Source organism: Miscanthus floridulus, chromosome 18, assembly GCF_019320115.1.
Source record: "Miscanthus floridulus cultivar M001 chromosome 18, ASM1932011v1, whole genome shotgun sequence".
In the NCBI taxonomy this organism is placed as follows: domain Eukaryota; kingdom Viridiplantae; phylum Streptophyta; class Magnoliopsida; order Poales; family Poaceae; genus Miscanthus; species Miscanthus floridulus.
This window is the reverse complement of record NC_089597.1, coordinates 40,313,813-40,328,594: the sequence shown is the minus strand read 5'-3', so window position 1 is coordinate 40,328,594 and position 14,782 is coordinate 40,313,813. Positions and strand designations below refer to the sequence as shown.

Here is a 14,782-nt window from a genome sequence, read left to right as displayed (position 1 = left end):
AGTGACCGGACGCTGGCCGTATGCGTCCGAACAAGACGACGTGTGATGATGTAGGCAGAGCAAAGAAGCTGGAAGTGACTGGACTCTGGTGGTGCGTCCAATCGCGACCGACCGGACGTGTCCGGTCATGTCTGGTACCTTACTAGAAACGACCGGACACTGGGGTTGCTGTATCCGGTCAGTTCAAGCTGCTGCGTTCGGTCAACAGATGATCGTTGGGATCATTCGAATAGCTTTTGAAGAAGGGGACATGTGGCATGCATCGCATGACCGGACGCTGAGGTCCAGCGTCCGGTCGATCGGACCGAAGCGTCCGGTCGTCCTGACTTTTGCCCAATGAAGGGGTAACGACTCTATTTGTTCGTGGGGTTATAAATAGAAGCCATGGTCAGCCTTGGGCTGGTAGCTGAGCACACTAGAGCCTTGGTGGCTTGTGTAGTAGTGCTTAGGAGCCCTCCATCTCACATAAACTTGATAGTGATCATTCGATTGTGTGAGAGAGCGATTCTAGTGTGATTGCATCGTGAGGTTGCATTGAGTGGCACTAGGTGATCAAGTTGCAAGCCAGTGGTGCTTGTTACTCTTGGAGGTTGCCACCTCCTAAATGGCTTGGTGGTGGTCTCCGTCAAAGCCCGCAAGAAGCTTGTGCGGTGCTCTGGAGAAGAGCTTTATGAGGGGCATTGTGCTCGCCCCACGGGAGCCACAAAGAGCAACTCTAGTTGAGTGTGTCATTGATCTACCCTCACTTTCGGGGTAGGTTCTTGTGGTGCCCGACGTGCGGGCTTGGCGGGTGATGCCAATTGGCCGCCGAACCACCAAGTGAGTGGTCAACACAACAGGGACGTAGCGTGTTGGCAAGCACGTGAACCTCGGGAGAAAATTACCGTGTCAACCTTGTTCTTTCCGTTGGTTTGCAATCCCCTTACACAAGCTTGTGATTACTTTTATATACATTGTGCTTGTGTAGTTGCTCTTGTGATTAGTTAGCTTGTGTAGCTCACTAGTTACCTTCTTGCTTGTGTAGCATAGAAGTAGCTCCCTTGCGTGGCTAATTTGGTATGTGTAACCTTGTTAGTCACTTTGCTTAGTTTGTGTAGCTAAGTATTTATGCTCTCTAATTTGGCATGTGTTGCCTTGTTATTGAGCATTGCTAGTGAGATTAGTTGGCTTTGTGCTTTTGCTTACTAGCATATGTAGGAGCTCCCTCATTGCTTGAAATACTAGTGGCATAGGTTTGTGTGACCTTGCTCCTAGAATTGGTTAGGTGAGCTCTAGTTAGCCCGACACCTTTGTTGCTTAATTAGGATCTTTGCAAGGTGTTAGAGAACATAGATAGAGGGGTGTAGTCTTGGCTAGACCGATAGTTTTAATTCCGCACTTGTTTCAGTTAGCTGATGTGATTAAGTTTTAGAAACAACTATTCACCCCCCTCTAGTGGCCATCTCAACCCTACAAGTGGTATCAGAGCTAGGTCTCTCATTTGTGGTCTTCACCAACCCGAGAGGATGGCATCTAGTGGGCTAGATGTTTATGAGACACACATTTTTTATGGCATAAACTTTGCACTTTGGAAAAATCACATGCTTGATCATTTTCGTGCAAAGGGACCTAAGTTTTGGTGGATTGTCACTAATGGTCTCACCCATGTCTTGGACCATAGAAATCTCACCAAAGCTCAAAGAATTCTCTATGAACTTGATGCACATGCTTGTTGTTTTCTAATGGATGCATTGAGTTTTGATTTGATAAAACAAGTAAACTACACGGGAAACGCTTGTGAGATATGGGAGTCCATCAAGCGCACCTTTGGTGATTCCTCCACATGGGATGATGGCAAGTTCAAGGAGGATGAGCCCAAGAAAGTGGCGCATGAGGATGTTGAGCATGACCACAACTTGGTGATTGTGGAAGATTGCTCCACCACATGGTCAAGTGATGATGATGATCGATCTACTAGAAGTTCACTTGACAAGATTGATGATGCCATAAGTGTTGCAAATGATGATGCTACCCTATGCACACTTGATGGTTATGATGATGGATCATGCCCGGATGACATTGCTACTCCAAGCTCTCCTACATCACCACATTGCTTCATGTCACAAGGTGACACCAAGGTATCAAATGATAATGTGGTTGATCATGTTGATTCATATGATGAGCTTGTTAGTAGACTTGCTAGCATGACCATGTCTTTAGAAAATGAGAAAGCTAAAACAATGAAATTAGAAAATGAAAACTCATTTCTAAAGAACTCTTGTGAAGAACGTAAGAAATTACTTGATGCTTTTAAATCTTCACATGATGAGCTAAAATTGAATCATGAGACACCACTTGCATCTCATGATGAATTATTAGAATAACATGCTTCTCTCATTAAAATGTTTACAAAGAAACTTAAAAATAATGAGAGCTCATCACATGGATCAAATGATAAATTGCAAAATATTGCTAACCCTTGTGATGTAGGCAAGACGCATGTATCCACCTCTTGTGATGATTTATTAGAAATGCCATGTTCTTCACAAATAGATGCTTGTTCTACTTCTATGTCTTGTGAGACTAACATTTTGAAGGAGAACATTAAGCTTAAAAGTGAAGTGAAGAAATTGAGCAACAAGTTAGAGAGGTGCTACAACTCAAAAGTCATCTTTGAGCACATGTTGAAGACTCAAAGAAACTATGGTGACAAGTGTGGCCTTGGCTTCAAGAAGAAGATGACAAAGGGCGAAAGAAAGAGAGAGAGAAAGATGAAGAAGCTACAACAAAGAAAGCTCTCTCATACCATGTGCTACCGATGTCATGAAGCGGAACACCTTGCAAATGGTTGCCCTAACATTGAGAAGCTCAAGAAGATAAAAGAAGAAGAGAGGCTAAAGCATGTTAAGTGCTTTAAGTGCCGCACTTGGGGTCACCTTACCTCAATGTGCCCAACCAAGCAATTGGTGAAGCAACTAGAAGAGCCTCAACCAAAGCCACAAGTTGAGCAAGAGAAGACACCCCAAGAGCAAATCAAGATCAACCATAAAGATGGTGGTGACTTGATGATAAAGAAGAAGAAAACAAGGAGTGGAATGGCAAGGCATCCAATGCAAACTCAAGATGCCAAGATGATGAGCAAGAATGAAGATGAGAAGAAAAATTATGCTCACATCAAGTGCTTTAAGTGTGAAAGTATGGGACACTTTGCCTCTAAGTGTCCTACCAAGCTTGAGAAGAAAGCTCAAGCAATCCATGAGAGGCAAGGCAATGAGAAGCACCACATGAGCAAAGAAGAGAAGGCTCAAGCAAAGAGAAAGTGCTACTCATGCCAGGAAAGGGGACACATGGCACATTCATATCCCCTAGGTAAAACTTCTAAGCCTATTTCAGTTGATGATGAGTCTATGCTTAGGAAGGATGATAATGGTACCTCTATGGTTGCTATTGCAAAACATCCCGCTATTCATACTAAGGCTATGCCTAAGTATGTTTCTCCTAACTTGAAAGGACCCAAACTTGTTTGGGTACCATCAAAAAGTGGATGATAGAATGTAGGTACTATCGGCATTGGAGACTTAATTCAATTGATTTCATATTGATCATCATATGTTGAGTCAAGATATGAAGCCTAGTGAGCATCCAAACCCAATGTTAAGTAAAAATTGAGTGAAGTCCAAGTGCTATCAACATACAAGTGCTATAATTCTAGTTGTTGGTAATTCATTAGATATATTTGATGACTTTCAAATATTTGAGTTGAAGCTTGCTAGTTGGATGATCATGAGCTAACCAAGGTATATCTCTTGTTGATCATTTCATTTGGGTGCATATGAGTTGATTGAATTGGATAAATATGCAATGTTGCTTGCTATGAGATGATTGAATCGATAATTGATTAGTAGTCAAGTTTGGATTGATTTGTGTTGGATAAGTTCATAAGATTGTATTTAGTAAGTGGATTGAATGGATTTATGTCTTGTGAAAGTATTCAAACGAGTTAGTTTCAAGTTTGATTCATATTTGATAAAGTATAGCTCAAGTGATTGAAATCTGTCCTATATTAAAAATCTGAGTGAGCTGTGATCTTAGCCATGTTTGAGTGATCAAAACTTATTGGATTAGTATAAAAATAGTGTACATGCTCTAGACTTATGGTATAAGATGCTGTACAAATTTCATGAGAGTTGGATAAGAAATGCTTCGGTTTTAGAGTGGTTCTTGTCAGCTATAGGGCAGCAGTTTTCAGCATGTAGCAGTGGTGGAAGAATTGAAATCGGGTAGCAATATAGAAGTCAAATGAAGCTCAAATTTTTACACCTGCTAGATAACTTGGTAAAGCACATCTCCACCAAATTTTGTGATATTTGGATTTGTACTTTGGGAGATATGCTTATTTCTTCAAAGGGTTCAGAATCTGCCAGAAAAGTGATAAATATTGGATTGATCTAGAGTCACTTTGATTGAAAGGTCCTCAAATTGGAAACATGTTTATAAGTAATTGAGGCATATAAGTTTGGTTTTGAGACAATCTAAAAGCATGACAAGCAAAGAGTACAAGGTCATTTGATTGTGGAGTGTACTTTGCACACTTTTGGTACTCAAGATGAAGATCAAGATCAAACTCAAGTTGAAGATGAAATTTAAGTTCTAGATATGATTGGAGATCATTTCGCAGAAAGAAAAGGACTTAAAGAAGGAATCAAGGTTACTCATCAAGTTAAGTTCATCACTTGGATCAATCAATCAAGTTATTTCAAGTGAGTATCAAGGATGGTTCTTGGAGAGAGATCACTTCTCCCTAGTGTAGGGGCTTGTCGCCTATGTGTAGGTGAACCAAGTGTGGTACTTGGAAGGCTAACATGAAAGTGGTGATCCGAGGAACATTTGAGATGCTTAGTTGAAGCAATCAAAAGGGTTGATCAAGAAAAGCAAGCAACACCCAAAAGAGAGCTAGTCATGATATTTCAAGTGGTATTCTCAAATTGATGCTCTCATGCAAGCAAAGATCAAAGGATAAAGCAAGCCAACCACAACAAGAAAGTGCACTTGATCATAAATGGTATTCATTTCATATAGGTGAAGAATGGAATTCAAAATTATATCTATTGGCCTTCACCAAGCTTATAATTGGATTTCACATTGCTATTAGAGTAATGAATTAGAATCTATGTGACTATCCTCTACTCCAACATAGCAAAGGTATTATTGTAATGTGCATGATCATTTCATCCCTTACTAGTATGCGGTTAGTGCATATAGTACATGCTTCATAGGATCATGCATAACAAATGAAATGTTTAAATTCATAACCTACCACTATTGCTTGAATTATTACTTGATCTAGTGGTTAGTATATGAATTTGTTCATGAGCTAGTGATCCCAAGTACTTGATCTAATTTGGATTGCTAACAAGTGACAAGTACAACATTAGCAAGATAACCCTTGCAAGAGGTGTGAAGAAGCTTGTCATTGGTTCAAACCGGACTTGAAAGCTTAGGCAAATTAATTTAGTTAAAGTCAACCATAGAAGCTTATGATAGTGATAAGAGTACAAGCACAAGACAACAATGCAAATGGATATCTAGTTTGTTTGATTCAAGTGGTATCTATACTCAAGTATTTTATCAAGAATCTACAAATGATGTCTAGATCAACTCACAAGTGATATCCTATAAGTCGTACTCATGAAGATAGCAAATGTTCAAGAAATGGTTTTTATTGATAAATCCAATAAGTGGTTCCATACTAGAAGATTCTTTCAAGTGATATCATATCTACACATGGTATCAATCATGCAAGACGATGGTTCCACAAGTGATCCTCAACTTTAAGTGATCATCAAATGAAGAATGCATCCTTCACCTATAAGAGCTCAAGTGTATCAAATGGATGACCCATGCTATCACATAGGGGGAGGTGTCCCACAAATTGATCTCAATATAAAAAATCTTATGTGTGGTATCTCAAGAAGCCCTACACAAGATACAAGTGGTATAAGTTACAAGTGGTATCTACAAGTGGTGTCATTCCAACAATCAAGTGATGTCCATAAAAAATGCAAGATTCAAGCCTCAACCATCTACCCCAAACGTATACCTTTGCATCAATGAGAAGCTCACCTTTTATGGAAATTGATGGCAAAGGGGGAGAGATTGTACAAAGATATGAAAGCTTTGAGATTGAGATTGTACAAGGGGGAGAGATAAGATATAAAAGCTCAAAGAAGTAGAGGTTGGACATGGACATGGACAAAGAGGGAGCAACATTGAAGAAAAGAGATGGATCAAAATTCTTGGACAAGAGAAGCACACAAGTAGGGGAGCAATCTTATGAACATTGATTGATTGCATTTGATATGTGCATATTCATGTGCTTGCTTGCATTGCATAAGCTTTTAAATTCAATATGCATGCTTGTGTGGTGTATGCTAGTTGTAGAACTTGAATAATGATTTGGTAACTAGCATGCATAGGATGATAGCTAGACACTTGATATGCTTTTCTAGTAATGCTAGTACCTTGCTTTTAATGTTAATCTCACGAGGTATCTAGTGCTTTTATTTCCAAGTGATATCTAGCTAACCATGGTGCTAAGGATGAACTTAAAGGTGCAACTCCGATTGGTACACGCTTCAAAGGTTTATTCTATACACCTTAGCATCATTTGGTAGTAATTACTCTCCCACATTTTCAATCTATGCATATGTGCAAACTTCAATACAAACACTCTAGCACATATGTAGGGGGAGCTAATACTACCATCTTGAGTTTGTGGTACTTGTCCAAAATCATTTTCACATGGTAAAATTGCTTGGGTAAGCAACATGAATCCAAAAGAGCTTAATTTTCATATCTTTGTAGAGTTGTCATTAATTACCAAAAAGGAAGAGATTGAAAGGTCCTTGTGTGGTTTTGGTAATTGAGTGACAACCTAGGTGGACTAATTGTGTTTTATGTGAGATACATAGGTGATTAGTCCACAGATACATGTGTGTGAGCAACATATGCCATGAAGGTGAATATGGCTTGGAGATGTTGCAAAGCTCACACATGTGATGATGAAGGAGTTTATTGCACATGAGACATGACATTGAGTCATGTGATCAAGGTGGAGAAGATCAAGATAAGACTTGGCTGGATGGACCGGTAGCAAGCGTGAAGGGCAAGTCGGAGGCTTTGGAGTGATGGACCATGTGGCGGTGAAGCTTGAGCAAGACTTGACGCCGATGGACGAAGGCAATGGTGAAAAACGAGTGAAGTCAAGATCGATGAACCAATATGATCACGTGATGATATGAAGTGGATCATATCATTGTTGATCGTGTTGGTGCATGTGTTGCATCGACATTAGAGGAGATGGAATGGAATGCGCAAGGCAAAGGTATAACCTAGGGCATTTTATTTCACCGGTCATAGGTGTGTAGAGAAGTTTATGACCGGGTTTATGACAGATGGTTGTACTATCAAGAGAGGCAAACTTGTTTGCATATCGATCATCTAGTGCCACTCGAGTGATCTAACTTTGCATTATTGCTAGGATCGAGTGGCATGGCAAGTTGAGTGGCTAATCCTTTGGAAAATGATTGTGAAAATGCTAACACACATACACATGATGGTGTACACTCGGTGGTGTTGGCACATTTACAAAGGAGATGGAGTTGGAGTTGATGTGAATCAACTTGGCGATGAAACGGTGGCGAGAAGGGTTAGGAACTCCACCGGCGCCCTATATAGAAAAGATAGGGTCCCACAGAGTGGATCGGACTCTGGTCACGCAGTGATCGGGCACTGGGTTTCAGCGTCCGGTCAGTAGTGGTAGTCAGCGGGCAGGCGTCGGTCATTGACCAGACGTTGGCGCTGGAAGTGACCAGACGCTGGCCGTATGCGTCCGGTCAAGGCGACGTGTGATGATGCAGGCAGAGCAGAGAAGCTAGAAGTGACCAGACGCTGGTGGTGCATCCGATTGCGACCGACCGGACACGTCCTGTCATGTCTGGTACCTTACTAGAAACGATCGGACATTGTGGTTGTTGCGTCCGGTCAGTTCAAGCTGCTGCGTCCGGTCAACAGATGACCGTTGGGATCGGGCGAACAACGTTTGAAGAAGGGGACACGTGGCGTGCATCGCACGACCGGACGGTGAGGTCCAGCGTCCGGTCAATCGGACCGGAGCGTCCGGTCGTCCCAACTTTTGCCCAGTGAAGGGGTAACGGCTCTATTTGTTTGTGGGATTATAAATAGAAGCTATGGTCGGCCTTGGGCCGGTAGCTAAGCACACTGGAGCCTTGGTGGCTTATGTAGTAGTGCTTGGGAGCCCTCCATCTCACATATACTTGATAGTGATCATTCGATTGTGTGAGAGAGAGCGATTTTAGTACGATTGCATCGTGAGGTTGCATTGAGTGGCACTAGGTGATCGAATTGCAAGCCGATTGTGCTTGTTACTCTTGGAGGTTGCCACCTCCTAGACGACTTGGTGGTGGTCTCCGTCGAAGCCCGCAAGAAACTTGTGCGGTGCTCCGGAGAAGAGCTTTGTGAGGGGCATTGTGCTCGCCCCGCAGGAGCCACGAAGAGCAACTCTAGTTGAGCGTGTCATTGAGCTACCCTCACTTTTGGGGTAGGTTCTTGCGGTGCCCGACGTGTGGGCTTGGCAGGTGATGCCAATTAGCCGCCGAACCACCAAGTAAGCGGTCGACACAACGAGGATGTAGCGTATTGGCAAGCACGTGAACCTCAGGAGAAAATCACCGTGTCAACCTTGTTCTTTCCGTTGGTTTGCAATCCCCTTACACAAGCTTATGATTACTTTTATATACATTGTGCTTGTGTAGTTGCTCTTGTGATTAGTTAGCTTGTGTAGCTCACTAGTTACCTTCTTGCTTATGTAGCATAGAAGTAGCTCCCTTGCGTGGCTAATTTGGTTTGTGTAACATTGTTAGTCACTTTGCTTAGTTTGTGTAGCTAAGTATTTGTGCTCTCTAATTTAGCATTAGTTGCTTTGTTATTGGGCATTGCTAGTGAGCTTAGTTGGCTTTGTGCTTTTGCTTACTAGCATGTATAGGAGCTCCCTCATTGCTTGAAATATTAGTGGCATAGGTTTGTGTGACCTTGCTCCTAGAATTGGTTAGGTGAGCTCTAGTTAGCCCGGCACCTTTGTTGCTTAATTAAGATCTTTGCAAGGTGCCAGAGAACATAGATAAAGGGGTGTAATCTTGGCTAGACGGTTTTAATTCCGCACTTGTTTCGGTTAGCCGACGCGATTAAGTTTTAGAAACGACTATTCACCCCCCTCTAGTCGCCATCCAGCGCTTCTAGTCGCCGCCACGTTAGACCTCTGTCGCGCCACGTATTTGGCCGCGCCAGGGCAATAGATGCGGCCAAAAGTGTTAGTTTTTTTTAAAAAAACAAGAGGGTTAGATTTAAAATTAGTTTTAAAAAAGTGTTAAAATTAAAAAAAATCGCAGGGGTGTCGCTGTATATTTATACGTGTCGGGAGTTGGCGCTCCAGGCGTGCTGATGCTTACGGCCAGCCGGCCGTTTGTTTCTAACTGTGTAGATTGTTCCCGTTGCGTCACCCTTTCCGTCATCCACGCGTTCAGGTTCAGGTCTGCGGCAGCCGGCAGCAGCACAATGATTTCTTAATTCTCACGCAGGTTCCATGTAACCAGTTATTCGGCACAATAACCGCACGTGAAGTGCATGTCATCTGCAACAAGAGATGACCCAACTAGGACGTGTGACATTTTACACGTAGGATCTTCTTCGTCGATCATCCCTATGTAGTACATTTTTGAGTTCGTCCAACCACTGACATATATTAGTATAATAGCACACTTATTAAATAGAGTCGTGGAGTCATCCGAGCAGTTGTCTAAATTAGTTCAAAGTTAGCGGACACCCATATATAAAGATACATCATTAAGGTCGAATATTTAATCTTGACAAAAGTATTCTCTCATATAACTTTGAAGTGTAAACCATATCATTATATTGTTTTTTTTTTGACAAATCCCTTAACATCGATTAAGTTTAATTGTTCATATGCCATAGGTATTTTGATGACATTTTGGGTCTAGATATTAGGTACACATTGGCTAGCATATTGTTAAATGACTCTGACTCTATGTCACCACGTAAAAAAGGTTTTGTAGGGGCGGGTGAATACCGTTTGTAGGGGCGGTTTGCCTAGCCGTCCCTATGTAAGGGTCTCTACAAATCATGTATCTATAGGGGCGGTTCCCAGACCGTCCTTATAAATCAATTTGTAGAGGCGGCTGGTGTTACCAGCCGCCCCTACAAATCGATTTGTAGGGACGGTTGGTACTGTAGCCGCCCCTACAAATCGATTTACAGGGGCGGTCTGGGCACACCAGCCGCCCCTACAAATCGATTTGTAGGGGCGGCTACAGTACCAATCGCCCCTACAAATTATTTTTCTGCCAAAAAAATTAAATTTACAATTCAAATTCGACCAGAACATTTATTTATACCAGATTATAACAAATATTCCATGACAATACATGGTGCAAATTATTGTGCTTGCTGTTCATTTAAACTATGAGACTGCACATAGGTATATGAAAAAGTATTGTGAAAACCAATCTTCGCTCGATGCAAGTAACACAAGAGAGAACAAGACACACCGCAGCCAGTCTTGAGAATGTACAAGACAATGACTCGGTAAGCCTAATTGTCTCCAACTGCATAAACAGCAGCACCAAATGAGATGCCATATTGCTTGTGTACAGGCTGCAAACACTAACCACAAATGGAAAGCAAAGCCTTTTTTTCTCTCGTACACAAAGCCTTTCTTTTGAATGAAAGAAAATGGAAATGTCCTAGGAACTGAGCCGAGCTTAGTTGGTACGCCTACCACCCAGATTCGTGTCATTTTTTACTTCAATTTTGGTGTCTATTTCTCCTTATTGGCAATGCCACATAGTTCCTCTTAGTGTTTTTTTTGGGGGGGGGGGGGGGGGGGGGGGGTGGCTGGCTAACAAAATGGCCACTCAACCAAGATGAAATGTGGGAACAACAGTAAATCTAAACTTCAAAGAGTAGACACAACAAAACAATTGAACCTAACCTTCGATAGTCTGCGAAGAAGTTGGTTGCAAGTCCTTAGCATAACTAGTTTTCCACGTCCAAAAAGTTCTTGCTACAAACAACCCAAAACGATAATCGATCAGCAAAGTTACAAACATGCATCTTCTGTACTTAACCAGAATTCTAACAGCTGGAATACCATATCACCCTCAACATGCCCTCTTTCGCAAAGATAAAGCACAATATCTATCATGGAAGAACATTGTTTTCTCATAACAGAAACTAATGCTACACAGGCACCAAATAGTGTTCAAGAAAAAAAGAGAAAGTGATGCCATAAGGTCCTCAGATAGGTATGGATTTGAACAAAGAATGTTGGAAGAACTGCAACTGACCAAGAAGGCGAGTTATCAGGCAGTTACTTTCTCCACTATCCAATGAATTCCCATATTGCATGATCTTTTTACCCGATTGCACTGCAGATGACTAAGAATACAGATTTAATAAAAACAGAATCAGCAATCAATGTTGATTTCTAAGATTGCAAATGAAATATGGAAATACACACTCCATATAAAACAGAATCAGCAATCAATGTAATTTTCTAGGATTGCAAATAAAAATGCAGCCACACCTTCCGTTTTCTTTTAGAAATAATCATTAAAACCCTACTGCTCAGAACAGATGCAATGACCCAGAAAAATGCACGTGCCGACAACACTCCCTAACCAATTTATCATCAAGTGAGATCAAAGGACAGTGTAGCCACATAGAAAGTTACCACAAGCTCCTGCAGCAATGTTCGATGAGCATTTTCCAAGGATTGGTTCTCCTCTAGAACCAACACGGTTTCCTTCTGTGAAATGAGATATGCGTGTCAAAGCACAGTCAAAGTACCAATGAAAATCCTAGTACTCCAGTCTTGTATATAAACAAAATCAGGAAAAAAAAAGGAATTGCAAATGCGCAAGAAGTGCACATGTACATTGTAAGCTTTTGTGGTCCATTTGCCCGGGGTAATTAACAGGCTTCTCCGACACTAACCAACAGAATTTTACAATTCCAAGATCATTCGTTAAACTGCACTTTTAACAACAGAAGAAATCACTTTCTGACAGGCAATCAGCATACAAAATGAATTGTGCAACTCACAGGAAGCAACTGACATCCTACGGTTGCACACGGCACAAACAAAATGAACCAGGGAAAGTTTTTTATTTCTTCTCTTTGCATACAGAATGCAAGCAACCACTTTTTTTTCCAAAAGCACAGTTAGAAATTACCTGTGCCCACAAGGCGTGGTGGTCGGCTCAAAGCAGATCTCCAGGCAAATCTGCACAATGAGCAACTCCCAAATCAATCCCCAATATTACAACATCACATTTAAACTGGGGAAGGGAATAAAAAGGTCCATCCACAGAAAAAAAAAAAACATCCAGCACTTACAATGAAGGTGTCATTGAAGGATGCAAAGATGTGAGCAACACCAAAGACAGACTCTCCTTCACGGACAGTGGGTCCAAGGGTAACGTTCTCCTCCTTGGGCTCCCTGGTCTTCCTCCTCGACTGCAAAAATATATGACTATCAGATTAGATTGAACTTATTGTCATGTTGACAGCCTCCAGAAACAATTTCACCATGCACAACGAGTGAACCTGAGTTCACCTCATGTTCTAATTTTAAGAGCCTAAGAGGACCAAAAGGCCATACTAATTGAGCACAATGCAGTATGAATAAATAGCCTGTCTGTGGATTTATACTACGAAATTGTGTTGAGCGAAAAAACGGATAGAAGCCATTCAACAGCAAATCAATCTCAGTATACTAATCAAGTCAATCATTTCAAGGATTAAAACTAGATTAGCATCACAATGTATATTGATATTGGGAAACAATAAACCTTGCAAAACATGACTTTCCAGCTTCGTAAATACTTCCAACCCAAGCAAATCCCCAGGTAATCAGCATATCTAACTCTTAGCTCGTAAGCAGTAGGTAATCAGCATCTCCGGCCATGTTCGGCTTACCCCATATTTGGCTTGTTCGACTTCTTTTTTCAGCCGGAACAGTGTTTTTCTCTCACAACAATTCAGCCAGAACAATGTTTTTCAGCCAGTTTCAGCCAAGTTTCAGACCAGCGAACGGGGCCGACTCTTAAGTTTGTAAGTAGTAGTTTCTACTTTCTAGCCGTATCAATACTTCCACAGTTTTAAAAGCACATCTCAAATATTGCATTTGACAGCTAAACATCTTCACCTAGAAGACTGATATCGCGATTAGATTCACAACAGAATTACCCCAGCACATCACTTCAGTCTTCAACTCAGGAGTACGAATTACAGTCAACTAATTCAGCGAAAGACGAATCACGATTGCGATGCAGCAGCCCACAGAGCACAAGCTCCAATCAAAAAAATTTCCACGCAAATCTACGCTCTCAGGAACCCCCACTGCTACAGATATTGCACCTAGATCCACGTACTTAACCAGACGAGATGAGGCTCGCTTACCATGGTTGCGTGGATCGACGGGTGACCGGAGCCGAGCGCGCGAAGCCACATGCATACACTTAGACTTGTGATTAGATCAGATCCGGATAGGGTTCGGGGCCGGGTGCTCAGTTTTGCAGAGAAGGAAGGGGAGAGAGGGGGGAAAGAGTACCTGCTGTGGTGGGCGCTCGTCGTCGGCGAAGGGACCTGGGCAGCTGGGAGTAGGGCGGCGGCGCCGGTGGTCGCTTGGCCCCGTTGATGCAGAAAACGGCCGAATCGAACGTATAGGCGAGCTGAACGGGAGAAACGAAGAAAAACAGCAGACTGGTGTAAAAGCAGGGCTATTGCTCCACCGTACCGGCGAGAAGCCGAGCAGGAAAAGAATTAGGCGGGTCGGCCGCCGTACCTGGTGCTGGATCCGGCGCTGCCGCCGGCGGAGGAGGTGGAGGCCTGCCTCTTGTGACGGGACTCGCGGATGGGGGTGTCCTCGACGACCATCGCGGCGAGGATGGACTCCTCGTCCCACCCGGCAGAACCCCTGCCACCCTAGGGTGCGCCGCCGAGTGCCGCCGCGCGGAGAAGAGGGGGGTGCGACGCCGTGCGCCTCCACTGGAGAGGGAGGTCCCGTCACCGCGTGGGGAGAGGGAGGGGCGGCGTGGGGGAGAAACGGAGGGGCTCGGAGAGTCGGAGGAGAGGGAGAGTGAGGGAGAGAGAGAGAGGAGGCCGTAGATATTTCGGACGGTTTATACCGTACGTTGGGCATTTCTAAGGGCGGTTCAATCACCAGCCGCTCCTATAAATAGAAACACCGAGGGCGGCTGGTGATTGAGCCGCCCCTACAAATCCTACCTATTTGTAGGGGTGGCTCGTATCACCAGCCGCCCCTGCTGTTTTATTTGTAGGGGCGGCTGGTCTCGTGGATTCCGAGCACGTCACTGTAGGGGTGGCTCCATCACCAGTCGCCCCTAAAAAAATTTATCCCGTTGCTAAAAACCGTTTTTTACGTAGTGTGTATATCCATCGTAATTGGATATGGCTTTAGAGGAAGTGGTTGGTGCCTTGGCGAGTTGGAGAACAAACGTTCTTTGAGATCTTGAGAGAAGGAGAAAACATCTAAAGGGGGAGTTGGAGAAATGTAGGAGAGGGGTGATGAGAAAAGACCAAATCAATAGGGAAGGTGTGTTGCGGTATAAACTGGAGAAGGTGGAAGAGCATGTGGACACTTACGGGAGAGCGTGCACATGTAAAATGGATGCAGTTTGGT

The 14,782-nt window shown here is 42.9% G+C and overlaps 1 protein-coding gene across 6 annotated transcripts in view; it reads right to left on the bottom strand.

Moving 5' to 3' along the window:
- Positions 1 to 14,213, bottom strand: part of LOC136522155 (uncharacterized) — a 49,203-nt gene extending 34,990 nt beyond the window's left edge. Inside the window, exons 1-6 of one of the 6 annotated variants that reach the window (XR_010775800.1) lie at positions 13,925 to 14,213; positions 13,691 to 13,811; positions 12,475 to 12,594; positions 12,312 to 12,361; positions 11,810 to 11,884; positions 11,210 to 11,274 (exon numbers count right to left, since the gene is read on the bottom strand). Coding sequence is in view for 4 of the 6 variants with exons in the window: in XM_066515943.1 (XP_066372040.1) it covers positions 11,856 to 11,857; positions 12,014 to 12,108; positions 12,312 to 12,361; positions 12,475 to 12,594; positions 13,691 to 13,811; positions 13,925 to 14,016 (480 nt within the window). In the remaining 2 variants the exon portion in view is untranslated. Of the gene's footprint in view, positions 1 to 11,209; positions 11,275 to 11,446; positions 11,515 to 11,601; positions 11,885 to 12,013; positions 12,109 to 12,311; positions 12,362 to 12,474; positions 12,595 to 13,690; positions 13,812 to 13,924 lie in introns of those variants that run through there. The other 5 variants (XR_010775801.1, XM_066515943.1, XM_066515945.1 and 2 more) reach the window with 5 other exon arrangements.
- Between the last annotated feature and the right edge of the window lie 569 nt (positions 14,214 to 14,782).